The following is a 22,820-nucleotide window of genomic DNA, read 5'->3' as shown; positions in this document are numbered from 1 at the left end:
CCAAAGCAGGTGAACAGGGATTGGTGGTCAGAGTGACCTAAAGTATTGGCATGACACAATGTGGTTTGATTCTTCATGATTTTCAGTAGAGAAGGAGGATTTCACCATCAGTGGAGCCACTGGTTATGACACATGATATGGGTATCTTTCCTGGGGACAAAAATGTTCAGACAACAAATTTGCCTAGATAAGAGAAGATGGTGCAAATGCGCATTGCATGAAGCAATGCCAGTCAGATGTGGGCTTAAATTGTAGGGAACTGAAAGTTGTGGTTTTCCGTGTGATGGTGGATGAGGTACTCGCTTTGTCCGTGTGGAGACCAGAGCATGCACATGTGTGAACAGGCAGGTAAAATGGCCACAAACCTACCTATTCAGTAACTAATTTCTTTGCATATTAAATGCCTTAAAAGCTTCTATATTCAACTTTTTTTTTTTTTTTCAGTAGAGGTCTTAATATTTGCATGTTCATAGGGGGCAGGCTTGTCCTGATACATGCTGTGTCAGGCAGAACACAGAAGGAAGTTTGTCACCCAGGTTTTCCCCTAGCATGGGGAGCAAATTCCAAGTTTCCCAGGGAGCTCTCTAGGGCCAGATGAGGTGTTTATGATAAGCCTGTTAAATCTTCCTTTAGCATTTGGATTTGCCAGATTTGGAGGTGCTGCAACCATAACAGTAGACCCTGGAAGTTGGTGTAGCAACTCAGATTGAATTGTATTTTCCCTGAAAGAAAACACCCATGAGGGCAGAGTGAGATCAGGCCTCAGGAGCCAGAGGGGCAAATACAATTTCAGTATCACGTGAGCAAGATAAGTAATAAAACTTAAGATCTCTGTCTAATGTGATGTCTTTGGGGGTTGGAGCAATGGTGCCATCATTCCTGCAGCGCTCACATGCTGTTGCCACAGTTCTGCTTTGAACACGTAGCTACTAATGCCAACAAGACCACTTGATACCATAATCCACCTCAATAGACCCAGATAAAAAATTTATTTTTTCCTTTTTGTGATTACTTTAACTGTTTTTCTAAGTGTTCTGTACAGAGTACCTAACTAGCTTTGAAATCTTTTCCCCTAAGGAATTTTGCTTTAAAAATGCTATTACTGTAATGTAAAAAGCTTGAACTATGTGGAAGTCAGAGTTACGCTCGTGTGATAACACAGTGTTTTGGGGTCCTGTGAAGGAAAACGGTGCAAATGTAGTGTAAGTAGACAGTTGTATCAGTAATTGATTGAGCCATCTATAAGTTCATTAGAGGTCAAGTTCCAGTTGGAGGAAAGTGGTTGCTGAGCATGGGGAAAGGCTCTTGCTTCCAGGAGCCTTTCAGTTATCATCTGTTCTGGGATGAGGTGAGGAGCAAAGGGCAAAACCTGTGGCTATGCTGTCATGATATTTCCTGGAAATTAAAGCTGCAGTCTACAAACACTAATTTTAATGGCTGTGTTGGGCAGAGACACTTTCCAGGAGCATACAGCCAGCAGTGGGAATGGCAAGGAGCAACTGATTGAGCAGCTTGGCAAAAGGAGACTGAAGTGAGTTATAAGGAGGCAGCATAATAGAAATTCCATTTTAGATTAAAATAGCTTTTTTATTACTAGAAAGATGACTGAAGCTGTAAATACTATAAATGCAGTCTTCCCATGCCAAGGAAGCTGTAAATGTGTATTACTTCTCGAGTGGTACAAGCAAAACCAGTAGTATGTCCACAAAGATTCTAACTTTGTATATTAGTCTTCATGTGAATCACGGCAGAAAACTGGGAGGACAAAAATTGTCCACTTTATGAGAGATCATATCCAAGAGTTTGTAATATTGCAAGAGAAATATTGCTAAAAAATCCAAAGCATCTTAGAATAGCTTCCGTAAGATGTTTGTTTTAATTAAAAGTGTTAAACCTGCTAACTGTTCATAACAAAAGACAAAGAAGTAACTTTCACAAAATATTTCTGCCTGGCACTGCCCATTCAATATCTACCTCTACTAGTCCTAGTCTAGTTTGGCTACTACATAATTTTAGCCATTTAGCATAAAACATATGAAAAAGTGTCATTTACCTGGTTGGTGAATGTATGATTATGGAAAACATTTAAACTGTAATGCAATAAACCACAAACTTAGTGATTAAATCCTGTTGTTGGTTCAGTGCAGCAGCATATTTATTGCTTCATTGCTGATCTGTTCAAAAAAATCTTAATTATAAACTCCAGCAAGTTACTTGCAATTGTACTGGGATTTGCTTTCCCTTCCAGCCTTCCTAATTGGTTAACAATGTTGTACTGTGTTTTTACGCTCTTCTCTGGTGGTAGCAAATATCAAAACTAGCAGGAAGTCAATCAAAGAATAAAAATGCTGAGTTCTGTTTGTAAATGAGTACTAGTGTTTCCTTGTAGGGTTCAGGGTCCTCCTTGAATGGCCCAACAGCTTTGTAATAAAGAATCCCTCGGCCAGTTCCCTTAATTCCCCTTGTCTCCTCCCAAGCTGATGAGCTGTTACTGGGGGTGCAGGTCTCAAAAAAAGAAAAAAAAGGTCAATAGGAAAAGGCTGTGACTCCCTTTGGAGTCAGGCTGGAAAAGAACCACCTTGCCAGGGAGCTGTCTATCCTAGCCCAGAAACTAACAGTATGTACAACAACAAAAAAATCCTTTGTGCTTTCAGACTACAAAGAGTCAATATGGGGATTTGGATAAATGGGTGTTCAGAGGCAAGCTGAATGAAAAAGCATTTGCTATTTTCCTCAGATACAATTTTTGGGGATTAAATAAAATAAGGCTTCTCTTCCCCATCCATAAGCCCTTCTGATCCCAAAGTTTTCCTGATCCAGTGTCCCAGAGTATCTTGCGATTTTAATCAATTAACATGCAAAATATGGTAATGCTGACAAATTGTAGCAAAAGTAGCCAAGCAGATACAGCAATATAGGAACCTATCGTGTTGTGTACCTGGCATTTCAAATTACCTGGAAAAACATATTTGTTAACAACTGTGTGTAACAGCTCTGATTAACCCTGTCTCCAGGGAGCACCAGGGCTGCAACACCTGCAGGGTCTATGGTTGTGGATGCCTGCAGGGAAGGTGGTGGGTGCGATACTTGAAGTGATAGCAGCGATATCCTCATATTCACCCATTTGGATCACAAAGGGGATCTTGTTTCAGGAAGGGCTCCTTCACACAGATTATGCTCTACTCAAAACCAGCACCCCTAAAAAATAGCATCCCTTCCTTATCCATGTGCTCATAACTTCATTGTTCTGTGGGAGGGAAGCAACATTTGTGCTGGGAAACTGCCTGCCTTGAACTTTTCATCCTTTGAAACTGCCCCCTTCCATTTCTGGGAACAGCTCCTTGTGATTTGAAGCACAGAACATTTATGAGGAGCCAAGGTAGCCTGGCAGGTTAGGCATTATTTTATCTGCATAAATCTCTCAGTTCTGGCTTTCCATCAGTACCCCTCCACTCCATCAGGTATAAAAGATCTTCCTACCACCATGTCATTATGCTTCTGGAATCTGTTCTGAAGGCCCCATGTGCAGTAGCAGAAAGACAACATCTCTCTGTGGTTCCTGTGTCCCTCAAAATGCTGGAGTGCATGCAAAGTGCCTTTATTCTCAATTTGCCTTCATGCAGTGAACCCAAGGGATGTGTAAATGCTCTTTACTTAGAGGAAAGTAAATGGGGAGCAATGATGTGGCTGTTGAGTGGATCGTGCAGCAAGACTGGCATTTCCATGGTAAGTGCAAGTGGTGGGTTTGTCAGGGCTCTTTCAGTGTCTGGTATTTTCTCCTGAACATCCCAAAACCAAGAGCCATGGCCCCATTCTTCTAAGAGGACCACAGAGATGTCCCTGAAAGGAGGAACAGTTCTGTTCCACTGCACATTTTTTTGTATGATTTTATTGCAAAAATATGAAGCTTTAAACCAGACACTCCTTATAATCTATTAGGCTGCTTTTATTAATTATTTGCTATTTTTTCTTACCGTTGTCTTTATAACCTGCAAGAATTTTTATAAAATTTTAGGAAAATGTTGGCTTCTGGCTGTTTATAACGTGCATTTCAAGTATTTCTTTTCCTCACTGGAATCATCAAACGTTCGCAACTCTGCATCTCATTTCACATGCAGTATCAGCCAAATATCTTAGTGAAATGTTTGAGCTGGGAAAAAAAACCCAATCTTTGCCTTATTGCAGAGTGAACTTGTTTGTACTTTTGAATTCCTGTTTTGTCCCCATGTCTTTTCACCATGTCCTTTATGTTCTGTTTAATATTGCAGGACCCCAATTGCACTGAAACCATCCTGCCTTTTCTAAATTGCAGTTACACAAATTGCATACAAGCAACGTGAAAAACGCATGGTGACCTAAATTTACCTATATGGAGGAACAGCCTTGTGCTGTAAGCTGGGCTGAAGCTGAGGAGGCAAATTGAGCTCAGTGCCAGGCTGCAGGCACTGGCTGTTGCCAAGTGTTAAGAAGAGACAAAAGACTGAAGCCACTGGAATAAGTCATAAACAAGCAGTACTTATCCTTACTTATAAGGATTATACTCTGAATACACTAAAAAAGTGTATAAATCTGGTATCTGAAAGGACATCTTAGCAAATCACCAGAAAAATACAGCTTTTGTCTCATACCTACCTATACTATCAGATGCATGGGCCCCATCTGTTTTGGGGTTGGTTTTTTTTCTTTTGCTACATACATTATAAATTGTTCTTCCTGGTGAGATCATAGTATTTGCAATAGCACAAATACCTCATACTATTTGCTTTTGAACATTCCCTCACCTGCAGCCCTCTCAAAAAGGAGGTATTTGTGACTGACACCTTGAAGACTGATGTTCTTTCAGAGGGGTGTCCTTTGTGCAGTGCCAGTGGCTACTATGGGGCTGTGTTTTGGATTTGTGCTGAACACAGGGTTGATGATACAGAGATGTTTTTGTTATTGCTGAGCAGGGCTTACACAGAGCCAAGGCCTTTTCTGCTTTTCATGCTGCCGCACTGGTGATGAAGTTGGGGTTGCCTGGGAGGGTGGGAGGAGACACAGCCAGGACAGGTGACCCCAACTGACCAAAGGGATATTCCAGACCATGTGACATCACACTCAGTATTTAAAGTAAAGGGAAAGAAGGATGAAAGGGGGCACATTTGGAGTGATGCTGTTTGTCTTCCCAAGTTACGTGTGATGGGACCCTGCTCTCCTGGAGATGCTTCAACACCTGCCTGCCCATGGGAAGCAGGGAATTCATTCCCATTTCGCTTTGCTTGTGTGTGTGGCTTTTGCTTTCCCTATGAATCTGTCTTTATCTCAACTCATGAGTTTTTAGGCTTTTACCCTTCTGATTCTCTCCCTGCTCCTGCTGGTGGGGGAGTGATCAAGCAGCTCTGTGGGATTTGGTGGCTGGCTGGGATGAAACCATGACTGTGTGTATTTTTATTCAATGTTTTAGCTGAAATCACAGTAGGACTATGCCCTGCATTACAATAGTGAGCCTGGTGAAAAGGAGAAGAGCTTATTCTTGCAGAAATAAGTAATAAAACCACACCCTGGGATTAAACTATTGGAAGAAAAACCTGTTACCAGAAAATAAAATGCATAATATAACCTTACATTAAAGTCTTGTGAGTCAAGGTATCAACATGCATGCAAATCTCTGGGAGATCACAGTACAACTGGGTTTGTTTGCTGCCTGGGGATGATTTATTAGGGCATTGGTGCACACAGGTAAATATAGAAGCCTCATGGCATTTGATGACCCTTTGGGACATACAGACACCCTTAAGCACAGCATGTACAATGACAGGGACAGAGAAAGCAGGGACACAGTTTTTGGTTTAACATACACTTTGCTGCTCACTGGCAGTCTGCAGCTCTGCTGTCAAGATGCTCCCTGTTTTTTCTAATTCCCCTTGGATGAGCCATCCCACCAGGGCAGAGGGCATGCCCAGCACCAGAGCCAGGATGTGCAGGCAGTGCTGCTACAAGACTGGGATGTGTGAAGAGCCCAGGTTTCTGTGCCAAGCTCTTGATGCCGAAGTTACTGAGTTGTCACATCAGCTACCCAGACAGGCTTAAGGCTCATTCCAGACATGCAATGAGAAAAACATTCAAGCACAAACTAAAAATGGGAAAGCTTTTATTGCTTTTAATTTTCAGAAAGCTTTCTGGTTTATAGTTTTGACAAGAACAAGGGCATGGAAGTGAATGTGAAAGGCACAGTCTGGTAACCGGCAGTAAAGCAGCTGTGTCAAAACTTCATTTTCAGTGCAAAGATAATGAGACATTTGACTTTGTGATTTCAATACGGTGTGTTAACACTTGCTTTTTCAGTCTGACATACAGGGTCCTTGGACCCCATCTCCTAAAAAGCTGTTCTTTGCAGCTCCAACATTTCTGCCATCTGTGTTTTGTCATAAAGGAACATGTTAGTGGGGGGTCAAACTCTCCTTGAGACTTGCAGAGTCAAGTCTTGCAGTAGTAGAACCTTTCATTGCAAAACCACAGGACTTTTTCCTGCAAAAATGAAGGCTGTGAAGCCTCATACCAAAGCCCCACAAGAAGTCAGAAGTCAGAGGTACAGTATCTTTGCAGAAACTTTAAAAGCATTTTTAAACTACTTGTCATTAAATCACCAGGAAACACCCGGAAACTTTTTGATACCTTCAGAAAAAAACAAGTAAATGAGACAGCCTTAGACTTACACTTTTCCCCCCTTACTTGTTTCTTAACTTAGAACCTAGTAGACATTTTTTTTAGATATTGAACACTCTGCATTTGCATGGGACTAACACATTTAAATATTCCTTCAAGAGACAACAGAAATAACTATTCTTGAAATGCTAAGCAAGTCCAGAGACTTGCAACTATTTTCAGAATCCCCTTTCATAAAATATTCTACATCTGCTAAATAAAAATAGCTGTGAATTTAGGCTCTTGCATGTTCATTCACTGAGCACATCTGAAGAGCCCATTGAAAGTACTTGTCCTTGCACAAGACAAAAACCAAAAGCTTTTTCAAAAGCTTTTATAGCAAGAAGCGTTTTTAATTTATTCTGTTACTATAAATAAATTCAATTCTATTTGCTGGTTTCCAAATATATTGGAAAGGAAAAGGAATATCCAGAAATAGTCTGTGCTGGATGAAATGTAAGGATCTAATAAACATCTTTATTCCTTCAAGTATAGCAGAAGTGATGAAGTTTCCAGTACCACACTGAAATAGCTCACACAAAAGCATCCACATCTGAGAGAAAATTTAAACTCTCAGGTTTAAATTAGGTTATTTACTCTAAGTCCATTGTTTCAGGGGCCAGCTGTCTTCTTCGTGAAGGAGATTCTGTCTCAGGGCTAACAAAACAGGAACTATGGTGGCTGTTGGCAGCATCGTGAGGCAAATTCACTGCCAAGGTATTCGGGGTGTCCGCTTAAAATTAGCCGAGTACTAATGACTAGGAATGTCCTCAGCCACTAGGTGGTGTGTTGATTCTGCCATTTAAAGTCCTCGCTGTTGACATAAAAGAAGTCAAGAGCTGTTGAAGAGTTCAGATCTGATTCTGATTCACTTTGGCCCTCCTGGCATAACCCAGATCAAAATCATTTAAATGAGTGGTTGGCAGACCCCGTGAACAGCTGCTCAAACTCACCTTTTAGCACACTAGACAGAGCCCACATCAGAGTACCCATCACCAGAATAACCGTTTCTATAATTCTTTGATCATTGGGCTATAGAGATGGGCTTGCTTGTGCTTCCTCTCCTTAGCCAAACACATTTTACATTCTGGCTGCAAGAACGAACAATTCTGTGCAAGGGACAGTAGGAACCTGAGGGTGGCACAACCTCCTCCCCCCACCCTTCAATCTCCTTTCAATAAAATTACTCCTTTTCTTTGACAGAATTAATTGTTTGAGAACATAAATGGCATCATCCTGTCTCAGAAGAGGACTACAGGGTGGAGGAACATCTCTACAGTCTTAGGGATTGGTCCAAGGGCAGGAGGAAAGGGAGTGACAAAAATTAAGATGGGCACTGTAACTGAAGTTGCTCTGAACTCAGGATATTTTAATGCTTTCTAAATTTTATCTACCCTGTTGTTTTTATATGAGTAATAATGGGTTGCTCAAAGCACTGTCCTTCAACCACATGACAGTTGCTCTATAGGATCCCAGGATCATTTATTATTTGTGCAGGTAGAAACCCCAAGTCGTATGGGGCATGTGTAGCAGGGTAAAAGAGGAGGACTCTCAAAGGTTATTATTAGGTATCTGATCTAAACCTTAGGAATTCTGGCTCAGCTATCAGTTTGCAAACGCCCTGTTAGGGCAACAGTTCTCTCAACTACTGTAATCTACATTTGTTTTCCATTGTAGGGGTTAAACTCTTTAAAAATTTTTGCTGGTGGACATTGCTTAAACTCAACGTCTGCATCTTACCTCTCACCAGTGTTGATGCCCTTGGTGAGTTAACAGATTTTTAAGGCAATGCCACACTTTCCTACTTCTTGAGAGATACATCAATCCCTTCGAATTCAAGTGTCCTGCCCTGCCAGGGATAACTTGCTTATTGACTATAAATGGCAGCAGCAGCGCAGTCAGGCTGGAGCACAGCGCTCCCCAGAGCTTTGCCAGCAAGGTCATGGGAGGTGATCCTGCCCTTCTGATTAGTCCTGGTGAGCCACGTCTGGAGAGCTGTGTCCAGTTCTGGGCTCCTCAGGATAACAGAGACATGGAGGTCTTGGAGGAGGTCCAGCAGAGGACTGTGAAGTTATTAAAGGACTGGAGCACCTCTCTTAAAGGAAAGGCTGAGGGAGGTGGGACTGTACAGCACTGAGACAACTGAGGGGAGCCTGGGCTGCGGCATCACACCACACACTGCAGACTGAGTCACATCATTATCACAGAAAACCTTCCCCACAATTACAAACAAGCCCTCATGCTCTTGGTCTTCCCCTTCTGACTCCAGGTCTCTTGTCTTTGGGTATTCACCATCGATGCAAACATCTCACAAATGCAACTCCTGGTGGATGCTCCCCATGTGGTCTGCAAAAACTGGATTTGTCACCTCATGTGCAACAAGCCAATAATTACTCAAGAGAGACATTATCTATTTCAGATTGCACAAACCTGGTGCTCCATGGCATTCCACAGATCAAGCATCCCAACTCTCAGATCATTTTCCTATTTATACATTTTAGCAAACAAAGGGATTAGTGTGTTTGCTACAAGTTACATAGTTCTCTTACTAATTAGTATTCTATCTTCTGCTGGTGAATGATTCTCTCATTTCCCATGGTAACTAACCCCATGCTCAGTCTCTCTCTCCTTTTGGGCCGGTGTCCTTTTTCGGGTCCTTGCTCCGTGAGCTGGTCGGGATCTGCCCCTGCCAGAATTACCTGTTACCCAGTTGGAGCCGATTTCAGCACAATTACTGAGTTGTCTTCATTTGTTTCTTCCTTATCTGGGGAGTTCTGCCAGATGTCCTTGTGGCCCCTAAATTCTGCATTTTTGGTGTGCACTATGGGACATCCACTGTGTCCACAGGTACATCCTTCTTCCCAAGCTTTGTTAACCTCCCCCTGGGTCTGAGAATATTGAAGCCTGTCTAGCCCCAAACCGTAACAGCATTTCTACCAACAAATAATTTGTTTTTGGAACACCTGGCCATCACTTAGAACTTGTTGGCGGCTCTCTGTTTCATGGATTGTCTCCCTTCTCCATGATGAGGCTGGAAAGTGGACAAAGACCAAACATCACAGAACTACCTTTTTTAAGAAAATCTTGCATATTCCACATTTCGCAGCATTCAGGCCGCCCCGAGAGGTGCGGGCTCTCCCCGCACGCCGCAGCCCCGGATATTCCCGGCTGTTTCCCGTTCTCGGAGATTCCCGGCGGGTCCCGTTCCCGCCCCTTCAGTGCGCGGGGCCGCGCGCGCAGCGCCCCCTGGCGCCGGCGGCGGCCACGCAAGCACTGGCCCCGGCGCGCGCAGGCCCCGCCCGCGGGGCTTGGCCGCCGCACTCTCGCGAGACCGGCCCGCGGCGGGCCGTGACGCGTCGCGCGCTGTGGGTGGCCGGCAGGTTCTGTCTGGGTCCCGTAGCGGCTCTCCCGGGGCCGCGATGGCGGCGGGAGATGTCGAGTCCTCGCTGGAGCTGAGCCTGACGGGCTCCGGGGCGCTCCCCGGTGCGCTGCCCCCTGCCCGCTCGCGTATCTTCAAGATCATCGTCATCGGGGACTCCAACGTGGGCAAGACATGCCTCACCTACCGCTTCTGCGCCGGCCGCTTTCCGCAGCGCACCGAGGCCACCATCGGCGTGGATTTTCGCGAGCGGGCCGTCACCATCGACGGCGAGCGCATCAAGGTACCTCGGGGCCCGGCCCGGGACAGCGCCGGGAGCGGCCCGGGCTGAGGGGGCGGCGGGCGGAGGGGCAACGCCGGGCCCGGCCCGGCCCGGCCCGGCCCGCGCCTGGCGCAGTGCTCCAGCGGCCGGGAGAAGGGAGAGCGGGATGTTCCGGGCCGCACCTCTCGCAGCGGTCTCCAGGCCTTCTGTCACCGTCGTACCCCCGAAGTTCAGTTCGGCGGGGTCGCGTCACCAGCAGCCGCCGTTGTGTCTGCCCTGAAACTGTTCTACTGCTTGGCCTTGCTCCTGTTGGAAAGGTAGTCACGATGTAGGTTTCTGTGATGATGAACCAATTCCTACCGTAGGCCAGACCCTCGTGCATTTTTTGTCAAGTGTTAATCAGTAATTTATCTTTACAATGGACTTTCATATAGATCTCTTAGCAGTATTTTCGTCTTATTTGTGCCTGGTATCAGCAGCGTGTTGCCTCTGAGAAATTCTGCTTCTTTGTTCATCAGACATCATAGTTGCTTTAACCTTCAACACCACAAAGCTGTGTAGGTGCCACTGTTATGATAATTTTGCTTTAAAAATATTAGGCAATCGAATATTGTTCAGGATTGAGCAATGTGTTTCGGCTTCTAATTTTTACGATTCTGTTAAGTTTGCTGTATGTTGATCCTAACAGGCATTTGCAGAATACTCTGTAACAGCTTACAAATGCAGTTTATTTACCAACATGGTTTTAAATAGAATCCTAGTCTGCTTCTGTGTTACAGTTTGTTTTTATGAGAAAAGTTCATTTGTGCAGAAAAAGGAAGTTAACAGCAGTCTTGAGCTTGTACTTGGACATTTGTTATCATCAGACGTTATAATTACAGCTTACCATTATGTAGCTGAAAGCTGTAGTTTTTCCTTGCTTATTTACTGATTAAAGAAATTATGGAGGATATAGAAGAATAGGAGAGCCAATTTGCTTTCCTGCTCTTGTGGGATTTTTATCTCATATCCTTTTTCAACTAAAAATGAAAGGTGAATAGGAATCTTTGGGGTTTTTTTGGTTTTCTTTTGTAAAACCACTGACTAGAACTTGTCTGACAGCTGAAATTCTGTACTCCTTTGTCCGTTGCTGTTCATGACAGAGGAGAGAACTCCTGAGGGATATTGTTTTGTCAGCACCATCTTATTGACTGGCATTTTCATCACCTCTGAATGATGCCTGGCCTTCATTGGAGAGAAGTGAAGAAGAACATAGAGTAATCCACAGCTCTAAGATGCTTCACATAGGTTATTGTGCCATTCTGTTATATATGTTTTTGTAGATCGTTTTGCTGCATTCTTGAGAATATTACCTGTAAAATAAACCAGTTCTGGTTGAGGAAGGTGGAGAAGTGAAGGAGGCTGTTCTGAGGCACATTGTTTTGTGCAAGTTCTGTTTCAGCATTAAAGGAATGAATTTTGTCATTATGGCCAGGACTCTAGTTTTTAGTGGGAGTGTTGTCAAGTTTGAACCAATTTTGGGCGGTTTTGGCAACTTCTCTCACTCCTCTTCACCTTCCTGATGTGTAGCAATCAGCTCCAGCAATGCTAGTTGAACGAAGAGAGAGAGAAGCTCTGATGAACTGAATTATTGTAGTCCTTGCTGTGCCCTGAAGGGAATTTTTCCTCTTGCATCGAAGGAGGAGGTTCTAAAGTAGTGTCTTCCCTCTTCTCCCTTCCCCCAGCCAGCTGGATGGTTATTTCTTGTGCTGCTACAGCAGTAAGTGTTTCCCTGACAGCTGGAAAAGTGCTGTGTCATTGGCAGGAACACAAGCACAGTTCTCACTGAGGATCTCCCACACAGTAATTGTGTAGAATTCCAAGACATAGGAACAAGTATATTCCTTGTACAGTAGGCTGAACAGCTTCATATCAAACACTGATGCCTAAATGTGATGAGTAAATTAAAACTTTCAACAAATGGATTTTCTGCCTTCTAAATTTTACTCTTCCTCAGTTAATCTAAGCATTGAAAATTGAAGAAAACAATGATGTTAGTCTTCACTGACCTACATTAAAAGAGCAAAATGCAAATGAAATCCAAAGAAGAAAGTCCGAACATAATGTTCTGTACCTTTGAGCTATTCCAATTTTTGTCTTGTTAAAGGAGACAGCATTGAGGCCAGTTATGTTTTTACCAGTGTGTTATAAAACACACATACTAAGTGAGTCCTTGTTTAGAAAAAAGCCTTTCTGGATACATAGAACGGAATCAGAAGGTGCGATGTGATAGCTGAGTCAGTGTATTTAATATTTTTTATGCCATTTGTTTTTCTTAGGGAATATGACCAAGGGATTCTGTACAGTTTTATTAGCCGAATTATGCTGTTAAACCAATCAATCAAACTATATACTTTAAAGGGCTGTTATAAAAACTGTGGTCCCCTGAAGATGGGTGTTACTGGACCAACAATGAAATAGTAATCTTTATGTTACTTCATCAGTGCACACCCATTAACGTGAACATTTTCGGTATTTTTTTTCAGTAGAGAAAATATTTGGGAGAAGAGGTAGAAATGGAACAGTTTCCTCAAGTTCACCTCTAAAGAGGAAAAAAGAAACTTCTAAAGTGTACAGTTTTCAACATTGGGAAAGGATTTAGTGCAAATGACTCAGTGCCAAGAATATTAACATCTTCAATTTGAGATAATGCTGTTCAAGCTTGAGTGCTGCATGTAAATGAAATTTAGGAAGAACTGTAGTTTAAGCTTCACTTGCAAGTTATGTAAACCTTTAATTTAATTTCCCCATCTTTACCCCAGGCTGGCAATACACTTAAAGATCTCTGCTTGACTGAAGCATGACCAATTTCTACTCTGTGAATAAGCTGGGGAGAGAATTGTTAGCCCACAGCTGCCTGTGAAAATTAACTCTCTCTTTAAATTTATTTGATACAGCATTTTCCAAGATTTATCTATAGTGATTCCTTAACATAATGTTGTCTATACATGGGATTGCTTCAGTCTGTGCTTCTTTTTTCTCTAATTTGTCAAATTCATGAGCATTTTCTATGAGTCTTCTGACTTTATAATGTTTTATAAGTGCACAGAACTGGAAGTATGTCTCATCTGGGTGTGTGACTGAATCTTACCCAAACTTAGGTGCCTGTGTTCAGTCCAATTGTGTAGACTCATGGAGATGCTGTCAGTTGTGTGTAGAGTGTAATACCATTGGCAAAACCTGAGATTTCATTCTAAAATGAGATCGATTGCAACTGACTACCATTCTGGGATCAGAGCCAGGGCAACTTGCCTTGCTTTTCCTAACATTCTTAATGACCCTTTTAGAAGCTGCACATGGGTCTTTCTAAGTCTCTGGATCAAAAGCTGCAGAGAACTGGACTGGGCTACAAAAGCCAAGCTGCTCTGATGTTCTCATTCAAATTCTCAGTTCCCCTGATGCAACCAGTAGCTGCCATTCCCACCTGCTCTAGTCTGAGTTTTTTTGAGGATGGATAACCAGGGTTGAATAGAATATTGCAGAAAAACTTCTGAAACATCTCTTACTCTTTTTTCTTCAGTCTGTCACACGACTGATTCATAACATACTGTGATTGACTTGTGGATCTGGATTGTCATCCATTTTAATAATTTCCAATCTGATGAACCCTGTGCTTAAAGAAAAAGTCCTTATTGTCACTCACTGTTACCAAGACTTTGCATCTGCTTCTATTCAGTTTTACCCTATTTCCACTGTTGTAGCTTTCAAAACAGTTTTAGGTGATACTGTAATCCTCTCTATCAGTGATGCATCTTCTTGCTCTCAGCAGATTTCCCTTGCAGATGGGCTTCCTTTTTTCTAATATAAAAAGTCACTGGTTAATGTGGTAAACAACACAACTTTCAAGATATTTACAATTTCTAAAGAAGTTTTACTGAAACTTTTGGATCAAAGGAATGCAGAGCTATGGTAATGGGAGAACAATTTCAACAATTACATAGTGGCTGCGACTTTCATGAGAACAGATTAAATTTCAAATTTATCTTCATTGTCTACAGAACATTTAGTATTCCTTGAGTTCTGAGTCTTAAGGAAGACTCCTTTCATTCCCAGGGAGGAAAAATTTTCTGCTCAAAAGCCAGAGTACTAATCAAACTGCCTCGGCTGGGATCAGCTGTATAAGACAGGAAGCTAGGACTCAGCTTTTTCCCAAGAAATCAAATGTCTTTCAGATGTTTCACTATCACTAAGGTGTGCATGATAGAGCCACACAGCCATTTATTTCTGACAGTGTACAGGTGTTGCAGGTGAAGGGGCTCTGACTGCTGGGCATTGCAGTTCCTTGTTTCCTGGAGTGCAAGTCTGTGTAAACATCACTGTGCACAATTCTATAGCATTCTCTACACATCTGAGGACTCCAGGCTGCCATTACACAGGATGATCAATGTATTTAAAATTTCTGTTAGTTGTTGCTTATGTCTGCTGGTGCTTCAAAGCTTGTTTTGTTTTGTTTTGTTTCAATCTGGACCCCAGAAATTTGAAAGCATTTCAGTTCTTCTGAATGTCTTTCTGTTCTGACTAAGCTTCTGGCACATACATTCAGTCTGGTTTGGACAGAATGGTGTGTACCTGGAAATGATCGTCACATGTTACACCAACAGGAGGTTTATGCTTTTTTTTATTTTTTTCCTTTTATGCATGCCTTGATACTACAAACCGTAGTATGGTCCCAGTTTAAGCATTAAATAAGCTTAAGTTAGATGTTCATCACAGGAGGGTTTGATTCCAATGCACTGCAGAGAAAGATTTATTTGTCCTGTTTTTGTTGATGTTGAAATCAACCATGGTTTGATTTCTTCCTACTTCTATATGGCAGTTAATGTCATGCTAACAACAGAATTTTGGGGAAGATGATATTATTTTTGGCAATAACAAAAGTCATGTCAGCTGAGAGTTGTACTGGAAGTAACATATATTTCATTTTCAAACAAAAGTGCTATTGCTAAGACTTCAGGATTTGTTTTTATAAAAATCTTTAAAAATACAGGCTCCGATAAACTGTCAGAAATTTGTATTTTCTCTCAAGTTGTGTCATCATTCCTCCTGGCCTTGCTTGTGAGCAGCTTTGAAATCCAAAGTTTCTAAAATTGTGTGAATGCAACCATTTTCTTCAGCACAAACTTGTCAATATGATTAATTCAGAAGAGTAGATTTCTGTGATCATGTAACTCCCCTCGCTACAGATAATTTGTGTTATTTTCCAAGATGAGTAGTAAAACATTTTTTCCTCTCCTTATCTTTCCATTTTCAGATACAGCTATGGGATACTGCAGGCCAGGAGCGCTTCAGGAAGAGCATGGTGCAGCACTACTACAGGAATGTACATGCTGTGGTGTTTGTGTATGATATGACAAACATTGCCAGTTTCCACAGCCTGCCATCCTGGATAGAGGAATGCAAACAGCACCTTCTTGCCAATGATACCCCACGGATTCTGGTTGGAAATAAATGTGACCTGAGAAGTGCTATTCAGGTGCCCACGGACCTGGCCCAGAAGTTTGCTGACACTCACAGCATGCCATTGTTTGAAACCTCTGCCAAGAACCCCAATGACAATGACCATGTGGAGGCCATATTCATGACGCTGGCTCACAAGCTTAAAAGTCACAAGCCTTTAATGCTTAGTCAACCCCCAGATCATGATGAAATACGTATAAAGCCTGAACCAAAACCTACCACATCCTGCTGGTGTTAGGTCATACTGTCACTGGCTATCACCTTGTCTTGTTTGCAAGTGCTTCAAAATTATGATCTTGGCAAAGTTCCAGGTTTTGGTAGCAAGTATAGCAAATCTCTTTGGCACTTTAATGTGTTTTTTATTTTACCTGTTGTAGGTGTGCCCATCTCATGCTCTTGCACTTTGTAATTGTACTTTCTGAATTACTAAGTTTCACTATAAATATATGGGAACATACTTTGTCAAGTTTGACAAAGTGGTTCTACTTGAGCTCTTGCTGCCTGAGGTTATTCTCATCACTTGTGGTAAGATTATAAACAGTAGGCTGGTTTACTAATACTTTTGGTTGCTACTTGGCATTGGAATAATGTAGAAGAGCCTTTTGTGACAACCAGGGAACTTGGGTTTTGGGTCAGCAAGTGGGGAGATTTTTGGCATATGAAGGAATATTAGGTGACTGCTAGGAAATTAGTAAGCAGGTACCTTTTTATTATAAAAACAAAAAAAACAGGTCTGTCAAAGTTCGGGCTGTCAGTGTCAGTGCAACCTGCTAGATTTTGGCTGTTGTTCCACTATGAACTTGGTCTGTTTCTTCATGGCAGTGGTAACGGAATTGACAAACTTCTCCCTATTATTTGATACTTAAAACTTCATTAATTTTTCATAATGGGCATGTCATACAAAACTGTTATGTTAAACCATGTTATGGAAAGTACTGTAGCACAGGATTTGGGGTAAAAATTGGGACTCCATCTGTCCATAAATTCTCTGATCTTACTAAAATTTAAATTATATATTTCTAAAGGTGCTGTATTTGAGTTGAGTGTCTCAGAGGTAAGTAAAAACAGTTGAGTAAGTAAAAGATTGGGTGAATTTGGCAAAAGCATACTGGTTTTCAAAGATTGGGGTTTGCGGGGCTTTAGAGATCATGAGTGCTTTTTAAATATCTTGAAAAGCCAACTTGTTAACATATTTCAGGAATGGGAATGTTTAGGAATATGGTACATTCTTAAAATATTTCCAAACACAAATGAAATTTGGTCTTGAAATATGGAGTAAATCTACCAAGTATATAATCTGTTAGAGATTTTTGAGCTAAAACCTGCTTGTATAATGTGACTGTATGTAGGGCACCCTTGGCATTACTAATGTGAGCTAGTAGGGGTCAGATGAGGGAAATTCCTCCTCTTGAACCACCTTTTTCTGTGTTCTCATAGTTACAACTGCTTTTTCCAGTTCTATTTGAAGATTAAGTTTCATAATAAAAATGGTGCTAAGTTTCACATAGTTGCATAAAGTGAAATGTAAGCCATAGAACGCAATCTATGACTTCATTCATGTGCCATGTCAAACAGTGTTTCGTGACTTAGTTTTCGAAGTATAAATGAAGGTTTTTTTATTGGCCATTTGTAGCATGTGTTGCTTACTGGAAACTAAATCGAAGGGCTAGTTCAAAAGCTGCCACCGTAATGATCACATTAGAAACAAATTACTGAAACAAGATAACTATTATTATGTAAACTATTACAATTCTTGAGATGTACTTTCATTGCAACTTATATTGAAGAAAATGCATTGATTTTGTTCTAGATTTAGAAAGAGTATTTAATTTGGTCTAATATGATTAAGATGTTTAAAAAGAATCTAAACAAAAGGTAATACTTTTTCCTGTATAAAGCTGCTTCAATTGTGACTATTTTTGCTTAGGAAAAGTTTGTAAAAGGGAACTTTTGTATTCACTCTGAACCTTACATGACTAGAATTTACAGTTGTTTCAGAAACAAATCACCTGTTTAACACTAGTGTCCTTAATGATTTCTTTAAGAAAAGGATTGATCTTAAATTTATGTTTATACTATTGTAAATAAATACGGTTTACAGTCCTGTTGGACAGATTGTTTTTCACTCATATCCTTAATCCTTTTTCTGAGAAGGTTCCTTCTTAATTATTTGTATACTAAGTATGTCAGAAAGTTTTCGTGGTTTTTTGTTTGTTTTTGGGTTTTGGGTTTTTTTAATAAATATCCCAGAATTAAGAATTTTAAAGTCAGTCAGTCAGGTTGGGGGTTGAGGTAAGCAAATAATGTAGCTGCAGTGTTACTGTTAAATTTGATCTGAAACACCTGCACATCTGTTAAGTTTTGAGTTATCACAACTTGTAAATAAGGGCCCTCATGTCATGAAAACTGTGTGGAAATGGTGTTCAAGTGTGTAATTCCATGTTCAGTACAAAGCATGTTTTAATGGTTCTGCCATCAAGGCAGTATGGTCAGTAATGCAGGATTCAGTGTTGCTTGCTGGCTTTCAGTGGTGATCTGCCCACAGAATGGATGTCAGAGTACTGAATACTTTGTATGTGTATTTTCGCTTTACCAGATTGTAAAGTTGGGTTCTTTACTATGTGTTGGGGGCAGGCAAGGCACAATCCCAGAAACCTAATAAACTGGCTTTGCTACAAACTGTTATCACTTGTTTTCAATAATTATAATAGGAATGATAATATAATTCCATATAGTTAACAAAAGGCTGTGAGGGAGTTAAAGGAGTTTCTAGTTTCTGTCTGTGTGGGTGACAATTTTGTAAGACTCGCAATACTTGGACTACTGTTAGTGCTTTCTTGCAATGACTGGGTGGTTTTGAGGCATCTGAAGCACTCACCTGATGATTTAGAGGCATGTTCAGGATTTATTTCAGATTCCAGAAGAATGAGAAGTGATAGAACAGTTACAAAAACAGCAATTACTAACCCTTGGATGTATGTCAAGACCCTAAGGAGTCTTCTCCATCACTCTTCTTCTAGTCTCATCTTGTTCAGAAAAAAAATCTCTTTAACTTTTATAAATTCATTGGAAGTCATATCCCTTGTCCTCTCTGTAGGTATTGTCGCTTCCACCAGAGTGTATAATTCTAATACTCGTTTTTTTCCAGAGTCCTACTTTCAAGGTCATTGACTGATGTTGCTTAACATTGCAATTCCCAGATAAATGTAGAGCCATGTTATTTAAAGGTAATAGTAATGTTACTTTCAAATGGCAGTCTGGTTTTCTCTGCAAATCAACACCAACATGTAATCTTAAATCTAAAATCATAAATAACATTAGAAGTTGTCATTATTGTAGGACTCACAAAAAAACTCACTGTTCTGAGAATCTCTCTGAGGATGAGGGATTTTTTTTTCTTTCCTCTGTTGATGCTGAGTGCCCAAAGGAGGCCTCATTTATCCAGCTGAAAGGTGTCATCAGTGATGGCTGTGAAGGGGCATTGAGAGAGGAAGAAGGGCTGCTGGTTTCCAGGGATGTTCTGGGATTCACTGGGCTCTGCACAGCCTCCCACCTGCCAATTTGAAGCACGTGCTGAAGGCAGCTCCTCGTAGTTCTGGAAGGTATTTCCAGAGCCCAAAGGAAGGCAAGTAAGAGCTACTGGTCATCCAGCGGCACTCCCTGAGGTGCACAATCCCTGGGGGGATGTTACTGACATGTATTTTTTTTTCTGCCTTGCTGAATCACCACTGCTTAATGTGAACCACAAATGATTGAATCCTTAGCTAATAATTTGAAATTAATAGCAATACCAGTGATCATTTTAAAAAGCCCCCCAAAAAGCATAATCCTCTCCCTAGCCTGCATTTAACAAATCTGCTGCTCTTACTAGGAAGTTCTTCTCTCTTAAGGGTGGTGAGACACTGGCACAGATTGCCCAGAGCAGCTGTTGCCCAGAGCCCCGTCCCTGGAAGTGTTCAAGGCCAGGCTGGATGGAGCTCTGAGCATATGAAAACTTAAGAGTCATAAGACCCTGATCTTAGCTCAGTACTTCCTTTTCTATTATTATTTTTACTGTTTGGACTACCCCTTTGGAAAGGTCACAGGCAGGAAAAAGACCGGTGTGAGGCAATATGCCAAACTCCCTCTTTCTGAAAATCAAACTTAGTGATTTACTGCTAAAAACATCATGCTGGGCCTCTAAATCAGGAGTCATAAAGCAGAAGTTGCATTTGCAAACCATTTATCCTCTCCAAAGCTTGGTCATCCCCACACCCTTCACACCCACTCCTGTACAGGAAAACACTTGAAATGCTCAGGGGGGTTGAGATGCTCCTTGTCCTTCATACTCATCTGTCCCTCTGTCCTTTCTTCAGTTAAGGAAGGGCAAATGAAGAGGAAAAGACTAAACTGACCCTAAAATACATGAAACAGCTTTTCTATTTACTTCAAGGTATTTTTAACACACTCATAAATTAGAGACAGTGAAGGGCTTCTGGCTTCAGCAACCAAAGATTCAGCTGTAGATTTAAAAAAGCATGTGCTCGTCAGAGAGGGTTTTCAAGTTCCTGTGCATCCTTGTGACTATCTTTGAGTACTAACTTCAATTCTGAGCTAATATCTGAGTCACTATGATGCTGCTGTTAAAAAGCACAAATGCTGGCAGCCCTGACCTTTGGCTTCCAAGGCTCAGAGTGCTTTTGTCAAATTGTGTCTGACCTGAAAGAATTGATTTCAATACTTTCATCTGTCATTAAATAGGTATATTTCATTTATATGCATGATGATAGTAGATGGTAAATAAAGATATTTAAGATTTTCTTTATATATACTGTGTTGGTTTAACACAGCCTAGTTTTTGGATGGGGGGGGGGTAGGAGGAAGCCACAGAAGTGGCTTCTGTGAGAAGCTGCTAGAAGCTTCCACCATGTCTGACAGAGCCAATCTCTGATGGCTCTGAAGATGGACATGCTGCTTGCCCAATTAGAGAGGCTGGTAATGCCTCTGTGATGACATATTTAAGAAGAAAATCAAAACCACGCAGGTGCAGCTTTTTCCCAGAGGTGGCAAGGCACCACCCTTGGACTATCCTGGCACCACTGCGCAGCCATGGGGCTGCCGCAGCTGTGCGGCCGCTGCCATCTTGGCATGGCCGGCAGCAAGCTTTGCCTGCCTGGCTGCCTTTAGCCAGCCCTGCTGTGGGCGGAAGGACAGGGTTGGCGACAGCGGCTTCTCCTTCCTGGCGCCCCGCATGAAGAGAGGCATTGAATGGCACCAGTGCTGCAGTGGCAGTGACTGCCCTGCCATATGGCTGGCAGCAGAAATATGGCGAGCGATTCCCCAACGTGGAACCTAGATGAGATCAACCTCTCAGTGCTGCGAGATCCTGCAGAAATCTTTGAATCAGTGGAATTTGTTAGCAATGGTACTTATGAGCAACAAGTTTTTTATTCCCTCTGGTCAGAGAAGAGGAGCAAGTGAGAACGTGGAGAAAACCAACCTGGCGGCACCAAGGGCAGTGGAAGGAAAGAGGGGGAGGAGGTTCTCCAAATATCAGAGCTGAGATTCTTCTGCAAGCCATGGTGAGGACTATAATAAAACAAACTGTCTCCCTGTAATCCATGACGTCCATGGGGGGTTGCAGAAATCTGCTTGCAGCCTGTGGGAAAGGTGCCCACACTGGAGCAAGTGGAGGCCAGAAAAGATGCAATCCAGTGGGGGACCTGAATAGAGAGAGAGGGCCCTGGCTTCCAGAGATAGAGAGAGAAAGCCCTTGCTTCCAAACTAGAGCAGCCTATCCTTAAAAGACTGCACCTCGTGGACCGGTGACCCATGTCGCAGCAGTTCTGGGAAAACTGTTTTGCCCGTGGGGGGGACTCATGTTACAGCAGGTTGGGCAGGACTGCTGCTCGTGAAATTAGAGCCGTGCTGGAGAAGTTCATGGAGAACTATCACCTGTGGGAAGGACCCCACAGCATAGCAGAAGAGAAACTCCTCGAGTGATGAACTGACCAAAAACCCCCACACCCTGTCTCCCTGCGCTATCGGTGGGAAGGATGGAGGGTTTGGGGGGGGGGGGAGGGGGAAGGTGTTTTAAAGGCTTATTTTACTTCTCATTATCCTTCTCTGACTCGGTTAATAATAAATTTACTTTATACCTTTAAATTTGAGCCTGTTTTGGCCTTAAAAGTGCTTTCTCCCAGTCCTTATCTCAATGCATAAGCCCTTTGTTACGGTTTTCATGGGTACCTGGTGTTTAAACCAGTGTCAAACCACGATATATTTAAAATGATGGCCAGAAAACATGTATATTCACATATATGTATTTTTGATCACCATGCATATATTGGCATCATAACGCAACACGTGGGGGTGCGCTGTGTGGAATTCCAACTCTTTTTGATGTGTGGTACATGACACTGGTAGTTTTCCAGCTCTAGCATCTGCTTTAAAGCTCCAGCTCTCAGGTTCTATGGGTGAAGAACTGTTGGATGAAGCAAAAACTTAGGTCATTTGGGGTTGGGATCCTGCCTGCATCAGACAAAACAAGAAACACAGAAGGAACTGTTATAAGATACACTTAGAGCAAAGAATTTGGAAACTGAAAACACCATCTGTCATCCTGAATCAGTCTTACGGTTATTGAGTGGGAGGCAAGGGCCTAGCAATATTTGCAGGTACTTTTCCACCATAAACATAACATATACAGCAACTAATATTGACTAAAAAGAAAGTGATGAGTGTACTTAAAATCATGTAGTGGACAGAAGCCAGAGGATGAAACATGAACTATGAAACAAAGTAATTTTAAATTAAGATGACATAAATAACAAGTCAATGAAAGAGAACGCACATATCTGTAACTGAAGCTGAAACTGCCAAAAAAAAAAAAAAAAAAAAAAAGGAAGAGAAGGAGGAGAGGAGAGGAGAGAAGAGAAAGAAGAGAAGAGAAGAGAAGAGAAGAGAAGAGAAGAGAAGAGAAGAGAAGAGAAGAGAAGAGAAGAGAAGAGAAGAGAAAAG

The 22,820-nt window shown here is 41.8% G+C and overlaps 1 protein-coding gene across 1 annotated transcript; it reads left to right on the top strand.

Moving 5' to 3' along the window:
• The first annotated feature begins 10,010 nt into the window (after positions 1-10,010).
• On the top strand, positions 10,011-18,506 carry RAB33B (RAB33B, member RAS oncogene family). Its single transcript, XM_032109363.1, has 2 exons — positions 10,011-10,346; positions 15,616-18,506. The coding sequence occupies exons 1-2, from the start codon at positions 10,104-10,106 to the stop codon at positions 16,057-16,059; spliced, it is 687 nt and encodes a 228-aa protein (XP_031965254.1). The 5' UTR covers positions 10,011-10,103; the 3' UTR covers positions 16,060-18,506.
• Positions 18,507-22,820: the final 4,314 nt, after the last annotated feature.

Source organism: Corvus moneduloides, chromosome 5, assembly GCF_009650955.1.
Source record: "Corvus moneduloides isolate bCorMon1 chromosome 5, bCorMon1.pri, whole genome shotgun sequence".
Lineage (NCBI taxonomy): Eukaryota > Metazoa > Chordata > Aves > Passeriformes > Corvidae > Corvus > Corvus moneduloides.
Note: the sequence above shows the minus strand (reverse complement) of the source record. Positions and strands in the feature narration are given on the sequence as shown.

Excerpts from the sequence above, each read along its gene's own strand:
- RAB33B (XM_032109363.1), top strand. The coding sequence starts at position 10,104 with ATGGCGGCGGGAGATGTCGAGTCCTCGCTGGAGCTGAGCCTGACGGGC. Across the intron at positions 10,347-15,615 it reads TCGACGGCGAGCGCATCAAG|ATACAGCTATGGGATACTGC; the intron begins GTACCTCGGGGC and ends TTCCATTTTCAG.